The sequence below is a fragment of the Coregonus clupeaformis genome, chromosome 9 (assembly GCF_020615455.1).
Source record: "Coregonus clupeaformis isolate EN_2021a chromosome 9, ASM2061545v1, whole genome shotgun sequence".
Classification (NCBI taxonomy): domain Eukaryota; kingdom Metazoa; phylum Chordata; class Actinopteri; order Salmoniformes; family Salmonidae; genus Coregonus; species Coregonus clupeaformis.
This window is the reverse complement of record NC_059200.1, coordinates 23,501,177-23,519,268: the sequence shown is the minus strand read 5'-3', so window position 1 is coordinate 23,519,268 and position 18,092 is coordinate 23,501,177. Positions and strand designations below refer to the sequence as shown.

General features: G+C 43.6%; 1 protein-coding gene across 2 annotated transcripts in view; it reads right to left on the bottom strand.

The window, feature by feature from the left end:
* The window catches only part of cntnap3 (contactin associated protein family member 3), a 218,777-nt gene that overhangs the window by 120,445 nt on the left and 80,240 nt on the right, over positions 1-18,092 (bottom strand). For both annotated transcript variants that reach the window (XM_041885548.1, XM_041885549.1), the window contains exon 6: positions 4,683-4,864. In XM_041885548.1, the coding sequence (XP_041741482.1) occupies positions 4,683-4,864 (182 nt within the window). The remainder of the gene's footprint in view (positions 1-4,682; positions 4,865-18,092) is intronic.

Sequence of the window (18,092 nt, the reverse complement as noted above, 5' to 3'; positions counted from 1 at the left end):
GTAAAGTAGAACAGGGTAGAGTAGAGTAAAGTAGAGCAGAGCAGAGCAGTGTAGAGCAGAGCAGAGCAGGGTAGAGTGCAATTTGTAAGTCGCTCTGGATAAGAGCGTCTGCTAAATAACGTAAATGTAAATGTAGAAGAGTAGAGTAGAGCAGGGTAGAGCAGAGCAGGATAGAGTAGAGCAGAGTAGAGTAGAAGAAAAGAGCAGAGTAGAAGAGAAGAACAGAGTAGAGTAGAGTAGAGCATAGTAGAAGAGCAGAGTAGATTAGAGTAGAAGAGAAGAGTAGAGTAGAGTAGAGCAGAGTAGAGCAGATCAGGGTAGAGCGCAGAAGAGTAGAGTAGAGCAGAGTAGAAGAGAATAACAGAGTAGAGCAGAGCAGAGCAGAGCAGGGCAGAGTAGAGCAGAGTAGAGTAGAGTAAAGCAGAGTAGAGTAGAGCAGAGCAGAGAAATTATCCCATTCTGTGTATTCAGGTAAGGACAACAATGGCAATATACACATAACTGTCTCAATAGGACTCATGTAAACTATGACCAGTAGTTCAACTGTGTTTCGATTTCAATAGAAAAGGATTTCATGTATTAAAACAGTCTATAAATATTGTATGGAGGTTGGGTTAATCTTATTCAAATCAAATCCAATTTTATTTGCCACATGCGCTGAATACAACAGGTGTAGATCTTACAGTGAAATGCTTACTTAAAAGCCCTTAAACATCAATGCAGTTTTCAAGAAAATAAAAAATAAGTGTTCAGTAAAAAATAGAAAGTAAAAAATAAAAATAAAAGCAAATAATTAAAGAGCAGCAGTAAAATAAAATAACAGTAGGGAGGCTATATACAGGGGGTACCGGTACAGAGTCAATGTGCGGGGACACCGGTTAGTCGAGGTAATTGAGGTAATATGTAGATGTGGGTAGAGTTAAAGTGTCTATGCATAAATAATAAACAGAGTAGCAGCAGCATAAAAGAGGGGGTTGGGGTGGGGTGGGGGGGGGGCAATGAAAATAGTCTGGGTAGCCATGATTAGCTGTTCAGGAGTCTTATGGCTTGGGGGTAGAAGCTGTTAAGAAGCCTTTTGGACCTAGACTTGGCACTCCGGTACCGCTTGCCGTGCGGTAGCAGAGAGAACAGTCTATGACTAGGGTGGCTGGAGTCTTTGACAACGCCTGGTATAGAGGTCCTGGATGGCAGGAGGCTTGGCCCCAATGATGTACTGGGCCGTACGCACTACCCTCTATAGTGCCTTGCGGTCGGAGGCCGAGCAGTTGCCATACCAGGCGGTGATGCAACCAGTCAGGATGCTCTCAATGGTGCAGCTGTATAACTTTTTGAGGATCTGAGGACCCATGCCAAATATTTTCTGTCTCCTGAGGGGGAATAGGCTTTGTCGTGCCCTCTTCACAACTGTCTTGGTGTGTTTGGACCATGATAGTTTGTTGGTGATGTGGACCCCAAGGAACTTGAAGCTCTCAACCTGTTCCACTACAGCCCCGTCAATGAGAATTGGGGCATGCTCAGTCCTCTTTTTTGTCCTGTAGTCCACAATCATCTCCTTTGTCTTGATCACGTTGAGGGAGAGGTTGTTAAACTGGCACCACACGGCCAGGTCTCTGACCTCCTCCCTATAGGCTGTCTCATCGTTGTCGGTGATCAGGCCTACCACTGTTGTGTCATCTGCAACCTTAATGATGGTGTTGGAGTCGTGCCTGGCCATGCAGTCATGGGTGAACAGGGATTACAGGAGGGGACTGAGCATGCACCCCTGAGGGGCCCCCATGTTGAGGATCAGTGTGGCATATGTGTTGTTACCTACCCTTACCACCTGGGGGCGGCCCATCAGGAAGTCCAGGATCCAGTTGCAGAGGGAGGTATTTAGTCCCAGGGTTCTTAGCTTAGTGATGAGCTTTGAGGGCACTATGGTGTTGAACGCTGAGCTGTAGTCAATGAATAGCATTCTCAAGTAGGTGTTCCTCTTGTCCAGGTGGGAAAGGGCAGTGTGGAGTGCAATAGAGATTGCATAATCTGTGGATCTGTTGGGGCGGTATGCAAATTGGAGTGGGTCTAGGGTTTCTGGTATAATGGTGATGATGTGAGCCATGACCAGCCTTTCAAAGCACTTCATGGCTACAGACGTGTGTGCTACGGGTTGGTAATCATTTAGGCAGGTTATCTTAGTGTTCTTGGGCACAGGGACTACGGTGGTCTGCTTGAAACATGTTGGTATTACAGACTCAGTCAGGGACATGTTGAAAATGTCAGTGAAGACACTTGCCAGTTGGTCAGCTCATGCTCGGAATACACGTCCTGGTAATCTGTCTGGCCCTGCGGCCTTGTGAATGTTGACCTGCTTAAAAGTCTTACTCACATCGGCTACGGAGAGCGTGATCACATAGTCATCCGGAACAGCTGATGCTCTCATGCATGCTTCAGTGTTGCTTGCCTTGAAGCGAGCATAGAAGTGATTTAGCTCATCTGGTAGGCTTGTGTCACTGGGCAGCTCGCGGCTGTGCTTCCCTTTGTAGTCTGTAATAGTTTTCAAGCCCTGCCACATCCGACGAGTGTCAGAGCTGGTGTAGTATGATTCAATCTTAGTCCTCTATTGACTCTTTGCCTGTTTGATGGTTCGTCGGAGGGCATAGCGGGATTTCTTATAAGCCTCCGGGTTAGAGTCCCGCTCCTTGAAAGCGGCAGCTCTACCCTTTAGCTCAGTGCGGATGTTGCCTGTAATCCATGGCTTCTGGTTGGGGTATGTACGTACGGTCACTGTGGGGACGATGTCATCGATGCACTTATTGATGAAGCCAGTGACTGATGTGGTGTACTCCTCAATGCTATCGGAAGAATCCCGGAACATATTCCAGTCTGTGCTAGCAAAACAGTCCTGTAGCTTAGCATCTGCGTCATCTGACCACTTCCTTATTAACTGAGTCACTGGTGCTTCCTGCTTTAGTTTTTGCTTATAAGCAGGAATCAGGAGGATAGAGTTATGGTCAGATTTGCCAAATGGAGGGCGAGGGAGAGCTTTGAACGTGTCTCTGTGTGTGGAGTAAAAGTGGTCTAGAGATTTTTTTCCTCTGGTTGCACATTTAACATGCTGGTAGAAATTAGGTAGAAAGGTTTTAAGTGTCCCTGCATTAAAGTCCCCGGGCACTAGGAGCACTGCCTCTGGATGAGCATTTTCCTGTTTACTTATGGCCTTATACAGCTCATTGAGTGCAATCTTAGTGCCAGCATCGGTTTGTGGTGGTAAATAGACAGCTACGAAAAATATAGATGTGTGGTCTACAGTTTATCATGAGATACTCTTTTATTTATTTCACCTTTATTTAACCAGGTAAGCCAGTTGAGAACAAGTTCTCATTTACAACTGCGACCTGGCCAAGATAAAGCAAAACAGTGAGATAAAAACAACAACACAGAGTTACATATGGAGGGCATACACAAAAAAAAATAATGTATGCACGCATGACTGTAAGTCGCTTTGGATAAAAGCGTCTGCTAAATGGCATATTATTATATTATTATTATATGCTGTAAACAAAACATAAAGTCAAAAATACAACAGAAAATATATATACAGTGTGTGCAAATGTAGTAAGTTATGGAGGTAAGGCAATAAATAGGCCATAGTGCAAAATAATTACAATTTTATATTAACACTGGAATGATAGATGTGCAAAAGATGATGTGCAAATAGAGATACTGGGGTGCAAATTAGCAAAATAAATAATAATATGGGGATGAGGTAGTTGGGTGGGCTAATTTCAGAATGGCTGTGTACAGGTGCAGTGATCGGTAAGCTGCTCTGACAACTGATGCTTAAAGTTAGTAAGGGAGATACTAACTGTAAGTCGCTTTGGATTGTTTTAAACAAAAAATGTTTAAAACAAATATCCCGCCAGCTGTATGTTATCCATGTCGCCGTTCAGCCACGACTCAGTGAAACATAAGATATTACAGTTTTTAATGTCCCGTTGGTAGGATAACCTTAATCTTAGGTCGTCCAATTTATTTTCAAATGATTGAACATTGGCTAATAGGATTGATGGAAGAGGCAGTTTACTCGCTCGCTGTCCTTACAAGGCACCCCGACCTACGTCCACGATATCGCTGTCTCTTTCTCATGCGAATGACAGGGATTTGGGCCTTGTCGGGTGTCTGTAGGATATCCTTTGCGTCCGACTCGTTGAAGAAAAAATCTTTGTCCAATACGAGGTGAGTAATCGCTGTCCTGATATCCAGAGGCTCTTTTTGGTCATAAGAGACGGTGCCAGAAACATTATGTACAGAATAAATTACAAATAACGCGAAAAAACACACATAATAGTCCAATTGGTTAGAGGGCTGTAAAACGGCAGCCATCTTCTCCGGCGCCATTAAAGCTCTATTAGCTTCATTAGCCTATTCTACGGTGCGGCCTTGAATGAATCCCTCTTGTAGAGAATTCAATGGCATAATCAACAGCCGTTCTACAAAGCTATATTTATTTTGAGTGTTTGTCTCCTGTGTGTCTAGGTTGTACAGTATCTGTGAACGCATCTGTTAGAGACAAATCCAGGGTGATATTTAGAAGAGCAAGCATGCAGGAATGGTTGTGTGTGTGTGTGAGAGAGTCTGTGTGTGTGTGGAATGATTTGAGAAACAGGTCACAGGCAACACACCACAGGTCACAGACAACACACCTCGTTTATCTCAGAAGAACTGAGTTCTGCAGGGACCTGGATGTGCTGAGAGCTTTTATCCACAGTGAAGTTGAGGTGGCCGCTAAAGTGCTCGATGGCTACGTGGTGCCAGTGTTGGTCATCTAGAAGACTACCCAGTGACACGACCGTGTGGCTCTCAGGACCAGGAGAGACACTTCTACCTGGAAAACAACAACAGAGAGACAGAAAGAAAAACATCCATGAATCACAGAGGAAAATGTGTTCAGCTAATAGTCTGGTAGAAGTGAAAGTGTTTTCCTTTCTAGGACAGGCAATGCTAGAATAAGGAAATACTGAACGTTTCAAGCAGTGGAGACTGGTGAAGGGAGGCTGGCTCATACACTACATGAAAAAAAAGTATGTGGACACCTGCTTGTCGAACATCTCATTCCAAAATCATGGGCATTAATATGGAGTTGGTCCCCCGTTTGCTGCTATAACAGCCTCCACTCTTCTGGGAAGGCTTTCCACTAGATGTTAGAACATTGCTGCGGGGGCGTTCTTCCATTCAGCCACAAGAGCATTAGTGAGGTCGGGCACTGATGTTGGGCTATTAGGCCTGGCTCGCAGTCGGCATTCCAATTCATCCCAAAGGTCTTCGATGGGGTTGAGGCTTTGTGCAGGCCAGTCAAGTTCTTCCACAATGATCTCGACAAACCATTTCTGTGGACCTCGCTTTGTGCACGGGGGCATTTTTATGCTGAAACAGGAAAGGGCCTTCCTCAAACTGTTTCCACAAAGTTGGAAGCACAGAATTGTCTAGAATGTCATTGTATGCTGTAGAGTTAAGATTTCCCTTCACTGGATCTAAGGGGCCTAGCCCAAACCATGAAAAACAGCCACAGACCATTATTCCTCCTACATCAAACTTTACAGTTTGCACTATGCATTCGGGCAGGTAGCATTCTCCTGGCATCCGCCAAACCCATATTCGTCAGGACTGCCAGATGGTGAAGCGTGATTCATTACTTCAGCGAACGCATTTCCACTGCTCTAGAGTCCAATTGCGGCGAGCTTTACACCACTCCAGCTTTACACCACTCCAGCTTTACACCACTCCAGGCTTGTGTGTGGCTGCTCGGCCATGGAAACCCATTTCATGAAGCTCCCGACAAAACAGTTATTGTGCTGACGTTGCTTCCAGAGGCAGTTTGGAACTCGGTAGTGAGTGTTGCAACCGACGACAGATGATTTTTACGTGCAACGTGCTTCAGCACTCAGCGGTCCCGTTCTGTGAGCTTGTGTGGCCTACCACTTCGTGGCTGAGTCGTTGTTGCTCCTAGACATGATTTTACTGAGTTACAAGTTCATACAAGGAAATCAGTCAATTGAAATAAATTAATTTGGCCCTAATCTATGGGTTTCACATGACTGGGCAGGGGCGCAACCATGGGTGGGCCTGGGAGGGCATAGGCCCACCCACTTGGGAGCCAGGCCCACTCACTGGGTAGCTAGGCCCAGCCAATCAGAATTAGTTTTTCCCCACAAAAGGGCTTTATTACAGACAGAAATATTCCTCCGTTTCATCAGCTCTCCAGATGGCTGGTCTCAGACGATCCTGCAGGTGAAGAAGCTGGATGTGGAGGTCCTGGACTGGCGTGGTTACACGTGGTCTGCGGTTGTGAGGCCAGTTGGACGTACTGCCAAATTCTCTAAACCGATGTTGAGGTAGCTTATGGTAGAGAAATTAACATTAAATTCTATGGCAACAGTTCTGGTGGACATTCCTGCAGTCAGCATGCCAATTGCTTGCTCCTTCAAAACAGGTGCACCTGTGTAATGATCATGCTGTTTAATCAGCTTCTTGATATGCCACACCTGTCAGATGAATGGATTATCTTGGCGAAGGAGAAATGCTCACTAACAGAGATGTGAACAGATTTGTGCACAAAATCTGAGAGAAATAAGCTTTTTCTGCGTATGGAAAATTTCTGGGATCTCTTATTTTAGCTCATGAAACATGGGAACAAAAATTTACATGTTGCGTTTACATTTTTGTTCAGTATATATTAATTTAGGGACAGGTCGAAACACACATGAAACATTCATGGGCATTTAGCTAGCTTGCTATTGCTAGCTAATTTGTCCTGGAAAATAAACATTGTTTTGTTGTTTTACCTGAAATGCATATGGTCCTTTTTTTTGCTGGATCTTTGTAGAATTTTGACCCATGTTGAGTCATACAAAATTGTGTGTTCTCTACTCCGACAATTAATCAACAGTTTCTTCTTCTTCTTCTGATTTTATATGGCAGTCGGCAACCAACTTTAAGGTGCATTACCACCATGAAATGGACTCTAGTGTGGCCCTCGTTCATCTTTCAATCACCCACGTGGGTATATGCTCCTAAAGAACAATGAGGAGATGGTAGAGGCAGGACTTGCAGCGGGGCAAGCATCTAAAATAGAACCAAGTTCTATTTTAGCGTCTGGCTACGCAGAAGCCCGTTTACGAGTGTGAGCAGTTTGCATGAAATGATTGAATAACATGTATGTGTACATTTATTTTGCAATGATTGCACACGCAACACGGGCGGTATGGTCAGCATGAAATTGACTCGGGGGAAAAAAACATTCATCACAATCCATGGCTCATACCAAGTGAAAATGAAGATACATGAGTGTGCTGGCTTTGAGAAGACAGACGTCATAAGGTTGTACAGGGCAGGTGTCTTGAAGGCTCTGTGTTTCAATGTTTTAAAATACAGTAGCTTTTTAACTGAACTTCAGGCATGAGACTCGGGACGTGTCTGGCACTCTCTTCCCTACATAGTGCACTACTTTTGAAGTAGAGCACTATATAGGGAATAGAGTGCCATTTAGGATGCACACAGCCACACAGAGAACCCATGAACTTCACAGTGGGAAGAAAGAGCATTTGGAGGTCATTATATTCTTGTTGGGGACTGTCTTGTACAGTATACCATACCAACCATACAGGCTAAAGAAAGAAGCCCAATAAGGGATGATGCAGAACTTTTAAAAAACGTTTTTTTTAAATTATGCATCATCACTTATTGGGCTTCTTTCTTTAGCCCGTATGGTTGATAGCGGGTCATAATTAATGCTATATGAACTCCAGCAGGTCCAAATTAGTGGATCCATCTTTACAGTCCGCAACCTCACAACAGAAGAAAATAGTTGTCTTGCAGTAATAAACAAACCTGGGTTCAAATACTACTTGAAATCGTTCAAATACTTTAAGCATTTGCTTTAGCCTGCCTGGACTGCCAGATGGGTGGTGTTTGAAGTTTTGGGACTTTACTAATGGCTCCATTGCACCAGGCAAGCTTAATCAAACACAGCTACCTGTACTTCAAATAGTATTTGAAAGTGCAGTACTGTGGTGCCAGGGAAGAATAAATGAGTGAAGCAAATGCACTCTGTAATTAAATATGTATTAGACATTCTTCGGAGAAGCTGGTTATAGTGGAAAGAGAGGATGCGTCCCAAATGGCACCCTAATCCCTACATAGTGCACTACTTTTGATCAGAACCTTATAGGCCCTGGCAAAAGTAGTGAACTATATAGGGAATAGTAATTTGGGATGTACCTAGAGGCTACAACATCATTGAGAGAGAGAGAGAGAGAGAGAGAGAGAGAGAGAGAGAGAGAGAGAGAGAGAGCACGCTGCACGGACTTCTGCAAATGATGAATGTGTGTCACTTTAACACATAAATTATGTAGAGGTTATTTGTATGATGTCAGATTAGTTGAGAAGAGAGATGGGATGAGGCACGATTAAGAGGTCTTGAGGTCAAGCTTCATAAACAAATAAATATCCATCTATTGGTATTGATTAACTGAGCTCTCTCCGTGGCAGAGGCAGTTTGGCCCATACCTATCTGTAAAGTAAATGCTTAAAGCTCCTGAGTGGCGCAGTGGTCTAAGGCACTGCATCGCAGTGCTAACTGTGCCACTAGAGATCCTGGTTCGAATCCAGGCTCTGTCGCAGCCGGCCGCGACCGGGAGACTCATGGGCGGCGCACAATTGGCCCAGCGTTGTCCAGGGTAGGGGAGGGAATGGCCGGCAGGGATGTAGCTCAGTTGATAGAGCATGGCGTTTGCAACGCCAGGGTTGTGGGTTCGATTCCCACGGGGGGCCAGTATAAAAAAAATATGTATTCACTAACTGTAAGTCGCTCTGGATAAGAGCGTCTGCTAAATGACTTAAATGTAATGTAAATGTTCCAAATGGCACTCTATTCCCCAGGGTCAAGGTTCAAAAGTAGGGACTCTGGTCAAAAGTAGTCCAGTATACAGATGTAGGATCAGGAAATGCAAACAAAGTAGTGTATTTGAGTTTTAAAAAGGCTTCTAAAGTTTGTAATTTCCACATTGAAATTTCTGACTTGATTTGCCCTAACGAAAAACATATTAAACCCTACAGAAATTCTAATTAAAAGGTGCAATATGCAGAAATCGCTCTGCTATTTCCTGGTTGCTAAAATTCTAATAGTTCACCTAATTTCAGTTTATGTGACAAAACAAGCAATGTGTAGAGAATCATTGTACCATCTAAACCGCTGTTAAATATATTTTCAATAACCAACAATATTGTATTTTCAGCTGTTTGAAGCTGGTGTACAAAACCAAACGTAAAAGACTCAAAAACAAGACTTAACGGGAAGCATAGAAATTGCGCACATAGAACAGATCTACCGTTTCTTATACTTGCTTTCGATGAGAATGACAGATCTATAACTCACATTTCTATGTGAATTTGGTCGGGTCGTATTGCAGCTTTAATTATATTCTACATAATAATTCACATTTCCTGTTGCTGCATAATTATTTTACAGCTGTAGCAAACTGGCTCAAATTAAGATCCTACATCTGTAGGGAATAGGGTGCCACTTGGAACATAGACCTAATCCATGGGCAGATGTGAGGGAGAAGTCTCACGGCAGCATTTGAGTCTTAGAGAGACATTATTTTGTGTTTGTGTCCAACTTTAATAACTCTCCGCTTGATTAATCTTTCAGAGGGTTTTTTATTTTTGGGGGGTTAGATCAGCTTTAATATTGCAAATAGATTGTGGCTTCCATCAATGTAATTGTCTGCATAATTTCTAATCCCCCATACATCCTTCAGCTACCCTCAACCTCTCTCATATATCTCTGAAGACCATCCAGTTTTGATTTCTATTTGCCATATATTTTTAACTGTGCGGTTTCACAAATGTTCTGAACCTATATATATTTTACGGACAGTATATTTTACATTAGTTATCTTGTTATTTTTAGTCCCACCCTTCAGCTCCACTCAACCCCTCCCATCTATCTCTGAACACCATCCATTTTTTCAATTTGCCATATTTTTTCCAACTGTGCTGTGATGTTTAACAAAAGTTCTGAACCTTTCTATTCTCATAGTTTCCACAGATTGTAAATTAAATCTATTTTTTTTTGCTAAGAGTATTATTATATTATTGATCAATTGACTATGACTTTTCAAATTACCCAGTAGTGCTATCTGCAGGGTTAGCTCCAGGTAAATGTTACAATTCTTCAGCCATTCCTGAAACTGCGACCAAAAACAAGCTACATATGGACAGTACCAAAACAAATGATCTAATGATTCTGTCTCTTCACACTAAATCTGGGTTGGTTGTATCCCCATATACAGTACATAACAATCTATTGGTTGTAAGAATTTTGTATAATAATTTAAATTGGTTGCAAGAATTTTGTATAATAATTTAAATAGAAGTTTTGGATTCCGGCGTCGTTTTGTGTATCAGTTCATAAACCATGTGCCATGGAATCGGTACATCGAAAATCTCTTCCCAACTATTTTTCAATCTATATGGCACAGCTGTCAATTTGTTGGTCCTTAAATGAAACCTTTTTGTTTATCACATGTATTTTTTACCAATTTTGGTCTTTAATGCAGGGCGACAGACAAGTTCTATACTTTTTCCCCCTTCCACTTGCCTCTTCCATTTTTGCGATAATACTGCAATAAGTTAGATGTAATTTTGGGTAGAGCAGACATTTCCATACATTTTTGTTAGCCGCATGTGTGACATATTTATGATATATTTTACAAAGATTATACAATTTTTTATCAATTTGTATATTTGAGTTTAACCATAATATTTGTTGTATTATTTGTTCTGTTTTCTGGTGGAATAAAAGGAAATTGCAACCAACTTTCTATGTCTTGTTTTAAAAATAGCGACAGAATAACCGAAAGTGAGAGGTTGTCATTATGGGGTATTGTGTGTAGATTGATGAGGGAAAAAATTTATTTAATCCATTTTAGAATAAGGCTGTAATGTAACAAAATGTGGAAAAAGTCAAGGGGTCTGAATACATTCCGAATGCATTGTACACACAATATACACACTCACTCACACACACTATATTGACACTCCCACACAAAACCCACACACATGCACATACACTACATACACACACACACACACACTTTTACACTCATCATTTTCTGCTGCTACTCTGTTCTTTATTTTACTCTTATTATAATCTATCCTGCCTGGTGCCTGGTCACTATACCCTGCCTTCATGTACATACAGTTAAAGTCAGAAGTTTACATACACTTAGGTTGGAGTCCTTAAAACTTGTTTTTCAACCACTCCACCAATTTCTTGTTGTTAATTTCTTGTTAACAAACTATAGTTTTGGCAAGTCGTCATGGCGTCATGGCTTTAGAAGCTTCCGATGGGCTAATTGACAATTGGAGGTGTACCTGTGGATGTATTTCAAGGCCTACCTTCTTTGCTTGACATCATGGGAAAATCAAAAGAAATCAGCCAAGACCTCAGAAAAAATAATGCAGACCTCCACAAGTCTGGTTCATCCTTGGGAGCAATATCCAAATGCCTGAAGCTACCACGTTCATCTGTACAAACAATAGTACGCAAGTATAAACACCATGGGACCACGCAGCCGTCATACCGCTCTGGAAGGAGACTCATTCTGTCTCCTAGAGATGAACGTACTTTAGTGTGAAAAGTGCAAATCAATCCCAGAACAACAGCAAAGGACCTTGTGAAGATGCTGGAGGAAACAGGTACAAAAGTATGTATATCCACAGTCAAACGAGTCCTATATCGACATAACCTGAAAGGCCGCTCAGCAAGGAAGAAGCCACTGCTCCAAAACCGCCATAAAAAAGCCAGACTACGGTTTGCAACTGCACATAGGGACAAAGATCGTACTTTTTGGAGAAATGTCCTCTGGTCGGATGAAACAAAAATAGAACTGTTTGGCCATAATGACCATCGTTATGTTTGGAGGAAAAAGGGGGTGCTTGCAAGCCGAAGAACACCATCCCAACCGTGAAGCATGGGGTTGGCAGCATCATGCTGTGGGGGTGCTTTGCTGCAGGAGGGACTGGTGCACTTCACAAAATAGATGGCATCATGAGGAAGGAAAATTATGTGGATATATTGAAGCAACATCTCAAGACATCAGTCATTGGAGTGGCCATCACAAAGCCCTGACCTCAATCCTATAGAAAATGTGTGGGCAGAACTGAAAAAGCGTGTGCGAGCAAGGAGGCCTACAAACCTGACTCAGTTACACCAGCTCTGTCAGGAGGAATGGGCCAAAATTCACCCATCTTATTGTGGGAAGCTTGTGGAAGGCTACCCGAAACGTTTGACCCAAGTTAAACAATTTAAAGGCAATGCTACCAAATACTAATTGAGTGTATGTAAATGTCTGACCCACTGGGAATGTGATGAAATAAATAAAAGCTTAAATAACTAATTCTCTCTACTATTATTCTGACATTTCACATTCTTAAAATAAAGTGGTGATCCTAACTGACCTAAGACATGGAATTTTTACTAGGACAGGGAATTTGTACTAGGATTAAATGTCACGAATTGTGAAAAACTGAGTTTAAATGTATTTGGCTAAGGTGTATGTAAACTTCCGACTTCAACTGTATCTGCCTCAAATACCTCGTACCTCTGCATGTTGATCTGGTACTGGTACTCCCTATATATAGCTCCATTCTTGTGTATTTTATTTTACTCCTCAAGCAAGCATTTCAAGGTAAAGTCTACACCAGTTGTATTCGGTGCATGTGACAAATAACATCTGATCAGGCCTACCACTGTTGTGTCATCTGCAAAATTAATGATGGTGTTGGAGTCGTGCCTGGCCATGCAGTCATGAGTGAACAGGGAGTACAGGAGGGGACTGAGTATGCACCCCTGAGGGGTCACCGTGTTGAGGATCAGCGTGGCGGATGTGTTGTTACCTACCTTTACCACCTGGGGGCGGCCCGTCAGGAAGTCCAGGATACAGTTGAAGAGGGAGGTGTTTAGTCCCAGGGTCCTTAGCTTAGTGATGACTTAAAGGGGCAACCATGCAAGCCATAGCTCTTCCTAAAATTGGGTAGTGAATGCCTTGTGTCTCTGAACAATCTGGCTCACATAATCTCACTATATTTGATGGAGAATAAACTGGATGCTCAGGGGGCCAGCCTGAAAACAGCATAACTTAATTGGACTCATATCGCTGTGATCGTAAACACAGCATATACATATCCTACAATCAATTGTGCAAAAGAAAATTGAAAACAGCAGCTATCCAGCTACAGTACATGGTACGGAATACACCTTGTGCTTGGTTTAGTGAATCATAATAATTTAATAGGTCTACATATATCATTGACAGAAACTTCAAGTCCTTAAGAATGATGAAGAAGAAGCATGTTGCCATATAAATGTTCTGACTGTGATATTATGACTATACTATCAGAGGAAAAGTGATCACGTTATATTGATTATAATAAACGGCCTGGTTAGATCCCTGAATGCTGATTGGCTGACAGCCGTGGTATATCAGACAGTATACTACGGGTATGACCCCAAAATGTTTTGTAATGTTCTAATTATGTTGGTAACCAGTTTATAATAGCAACCTCGTGTTGCGTCGTACCTAAGAACAGCCCTTATCGTGGTAAATTGGCCATATACCATACCCCCTCGGGCCTTATTGATTAATAATAAAACAGGTTGTTTGTTATTTTGATTAGTACACAGACGGTAAGAAAGCTGGCTCTCGTTCTGCAAAGTGAACATAATGACATGGAACGAGTACAAATACAAACAAGTAGACTGACTGACTGACAGTCCTATTGGCCAGAGCAAATGCTTTTATATTTTAGTTTACAAAACTATCCTCAATATACCTCTATGAATTTATAGTATGTACCCTACAATATTTATGGCTGACCAGTGGAGGCTGCTGAGGGGAGAACGGCTCATAATAATGGCCGGAACGGCACAAATGGAATGGTATGAAACGCCTGGAAACCATGTGTTTGATGCATTTGATACCATTCCACTGATTCCGCTCCAGTCATTACCATGAGCCCTTTCTCCCCAGTTAAGGTGCCACCAACCTCCTGTGTGGCTAACATAATCTCAACTCAGTTGGATGCAGTTATCACCCCAAATCCAGAATGCACTGGAGCAGGTCACATTGACCCTCATATATTTGCATTCAATAAATAATACAGTTGACATTTAAGAATTGGAGTGAAATATGAGCCAGTGGTTCACAATATAAACAGGCATTTTAATGTAAACTACAGAGGGAATGGAATGGTTTTGGATACCGGACGTAAATCTAAGCAAACCATTTATTTCATTCATTTCCACATACAGGCTGCAAAGTTGCTGCAAACAGCTTGTGGCTGTCTGTCTGCTCCTTGGAGGTGGAACAGCCATGTTTTTCAATGTGAGCACTGCAGCCTTGGTTCATATAGATTGCACAGTCTTGCCTCATGAAAAGCCTTGGACCAAAGCTTTGTTGAGACTGTGTGTACATACAGTATGTCTACGCTTGTGCATATACTGTATTTGCGTTTTTGAATAGATGTATGGGCAGGGTGTATGTGGGAAAATGGTATTGTGGTTTCCTCAACAATAGGTATATAGGTTATGTGTAGAGAATGCAATCATTTTTTAAAGGGGTTTATTCATTTTCACAACAAAGCCATATGTGTTTGTTTGTGTGCATATGTGTTTGTTTGAGTGTCAGTGTACGTGTGAGTGTGGGTGTGTGAGCATGCACATGCGTACATGTTTGAATGTAACTGACAGAGCATATACAGGGGGTGGCATTTCTATAGTGCTATAGTAGTTCTCCATGTTCTATATAGAGGGTTCCTGCCAGAGCCTGTATTGTAACAGCTTTAAAGTGCAGTGTGCCCCTATAGCACCGTAAATCAGTCCTTTCCCACAGAGAAGCAGAGGAAGAATGGGCTGCCACCCATCCCTCACTCTCCCTCACACAGCCATTACAAGACCCTGCCACCCCTCCCTCACTCTCCCTCACACAGCCATTACAAGACCCTGCCACCCCTCCCTCACTCTCCCTCACACAGCCATTACAAGACCTTGCCACCCCTCCCTCACTTTCCCTCACACAGCCATTACAAGATCCTGCCACCCCTCCCTCACTCTCCCTCACACAGCCATTACAAGACCCTGCCACCCCTTCCCTCACTCTCCCTCACACAGCCATTACAAGACCCTGCCACCACTCCCTCACTCTCTCTCACAGCTATTACAAGACCCTGCCACCCCTTCCTTACTCTCCCTCACAGCCATTACAAGACCCTGCCACCCCTCCCTCACTCTCCCTCACACAGCCATTACAAGACCCTGCCACCCCTTCCCTCACGCTCCCTCACACAGCCATTACAAGACCCTGCCACCACTCCCTCACTCTCTCTCACAGCTATTACAAGACCCTGCCACCCCTTCCCTCACTCTCCCTCACACAGCCATTACAAGACCCTGCCACCCCTCCCTCACTCTCCCTCACACAGCCATTACAAGACCCTGCCACCCCTCCCTCACTCTCCCTCACACAGCCATTACAAGACCCTGCCGCCCCTCCCTCACTTTCCCCCACACAGCCATTACAAGACCCTGCCACCCCTCCCTCACTTTCCCTCACACAGCCATTACAAGACCCTGCCACCCCTCCCTCACTCTCCCTCACACAGCCATTACAAGACCCTGCCACCCCTTCCCTCACTCTCCCTCACACAGCCATTACAAGACCCTGCCACCACTCCCTCACTCTCTCTCACAGCTATTACAAGACCCTGCCACCCCTTCCTTACTCTCCCTCACAGCCATTACAAGACCCTGCCACCCCTTCCCTCACTCTCCCTCACACAGCCATTACAAGACCCTGCCACCCCTTCCCTCACTCTCCCTCACACAGCCATTACAAGACCCTGCCACCCCTCCCTCACTCTCCCTCACACAGCCATGATAAGGCCCTCTTACAAACGGCACTCACTGATTACCTCAAAGAGGAAGACCAGGGCTGCGTCCCAAATGGCACCCTATTCTCTATAAAGTGCACTACTTTAGACCAGACCCTATGGGCCCTGGTCTAAAGAAGTGCACTATATAGGGAATAGGGTGCCATCTGGGATGCAACCAATGAGACCAGCGTTTCATTTAAGGCTAGCCATCACGATAACACGAACTGCGCAGAGAAAGCTTCTTGACAGGGGAAAGACAAGAGTTACAAGGCAATAGTAGACTGCAGAGAGGTCAATCCCCCAGATAACCGTCTCTGTCTACTCTACATTGTTATGGTCATATTGTGACATCCATCAACGTTGAAGTTACGAGAGGTACAATATGCTCTGGTTACTGATGCTTTCGAGGCACATTTACTATCCTGTATAGAGGACTCAATATAAAAGCTTTCCTGTATTGGGATTTGACTCTTGAGTAAATGGCTGCTTGAACCATAGCTTCAGGTCTAATACACTGTCAGAGGTACTGACCTAAATTACACAGATAATCCAACCTTGCATTAAAACCGAGGAAGAGTCACACTAATTCAATAGACACAACACTACATTCATGTGAGAGAGATGGGGTGGCAGGAAGAGACAGACTGAGTGAAAGAGACAGACAGAGCTTACATTGGTAAATTACTGCATGAAAGAAATTGGAAAGAGAGGGGGAGGGAGAGAGGGGGAAGGAGAGAGGAGGAGAGGATTGTTGTAAAAATGAGAAAAACCATGATAAATAATATAAATAATATATTCTATTTAACAGACGCTTTTATCCAAAGCGATTTACAGTCATGTGTGAATGCATTTTACATATGGGCCTTCCCGGGAATTGAACCCACTATCCTTCCGTTGCAAGCGCCATGCTCTACCAACTGAGCTACAGATAATAAATAACAAGGAAATTAACGCAATTAATTAATTAAATTAATGTAGGAAAACTGAAATCTGTTTTACCTAATTTCTACCAGCATGTCACGTGTGCAACTAAAAAACACTCTAGATCACCTTTACTCCACACACAGAGACGAACACAAAGCTCTCTGTCGCCCTCCATTTGGCAAATCTGACTGTAACTCTATCCTCCTGATTCCTGCTTACAAGCAAAAACAGGAAGTGGTCCGATGAAGAGGATGCTAAACTACTGGACTGTTTCGCTAGCACAGACTGGAATATGTTCCAGGATTCATCCAATGGCATTGAGGAGTTTACCACATCAGTCACCATCTTCATCAATAAGTGCATCGACGACGTCGTCCCCACAGTGACGGTACGTACATATCCCAACCAGAAGCCAATGGATTACAGGCAACATCCGCACTGAGTTGAAGGCTAGAGCTGCCGCTTTCAAGGAGCGGGACACTAATCCGGACGCTTATCAGAAATCCCGCTATGCCCTCCGACGAACCATCAAACAGGCAAAGCGTCAATACAGGACTATGATCGAATCCTACTACACCGGATCTGATGCTCGTCGGATGTGGCAGAGCTTGCAAACGATCATGGATTACAAAGGGAAACCCAGCCGAGAGTTGCCCAGTGACGCAAGGCTACCAGACGAGCTAAATGCCTTCTATGCTCGCTTCCAGACAAGCAAAACGGAACCATGCGTGAGAGCACCAGCTGTTCCGGACGACTGTATGAACACGCTCTCTGTAGCAGATGTGAGTAAGACCTTTAAACAGGTTAACATTCATAAGGCCACAGGTCCATAAGGATTACTAGGACACGTATTCAGAACACGCCCCTATTCACATCGACAGGGCTGTAGTGGAGTGGGTCGAGAGTTTCAAGTTCCTCGGTGTCCACATCACTAAGGTCCTATCATGGTCCAAACACCAACACAGTCGTGAAGAGGTACGACAACGCATCTTCCCCCTCAGGAGAATGAAAATATTTGGTATGGGCCCTCAGATCCTCAAAAAGTTCTACAGCTTCACCATTGAGAGCATCTTGACTGGCTGCATCACCGCTTGGTATAGCAACTGCTCGGCATCCGACCGCAAGGTGCTACAGAGGGCAGTGCGTACGGCCCAGGACCTCACTTGGACCGAACTCACTACCATCCAGGACCTCTA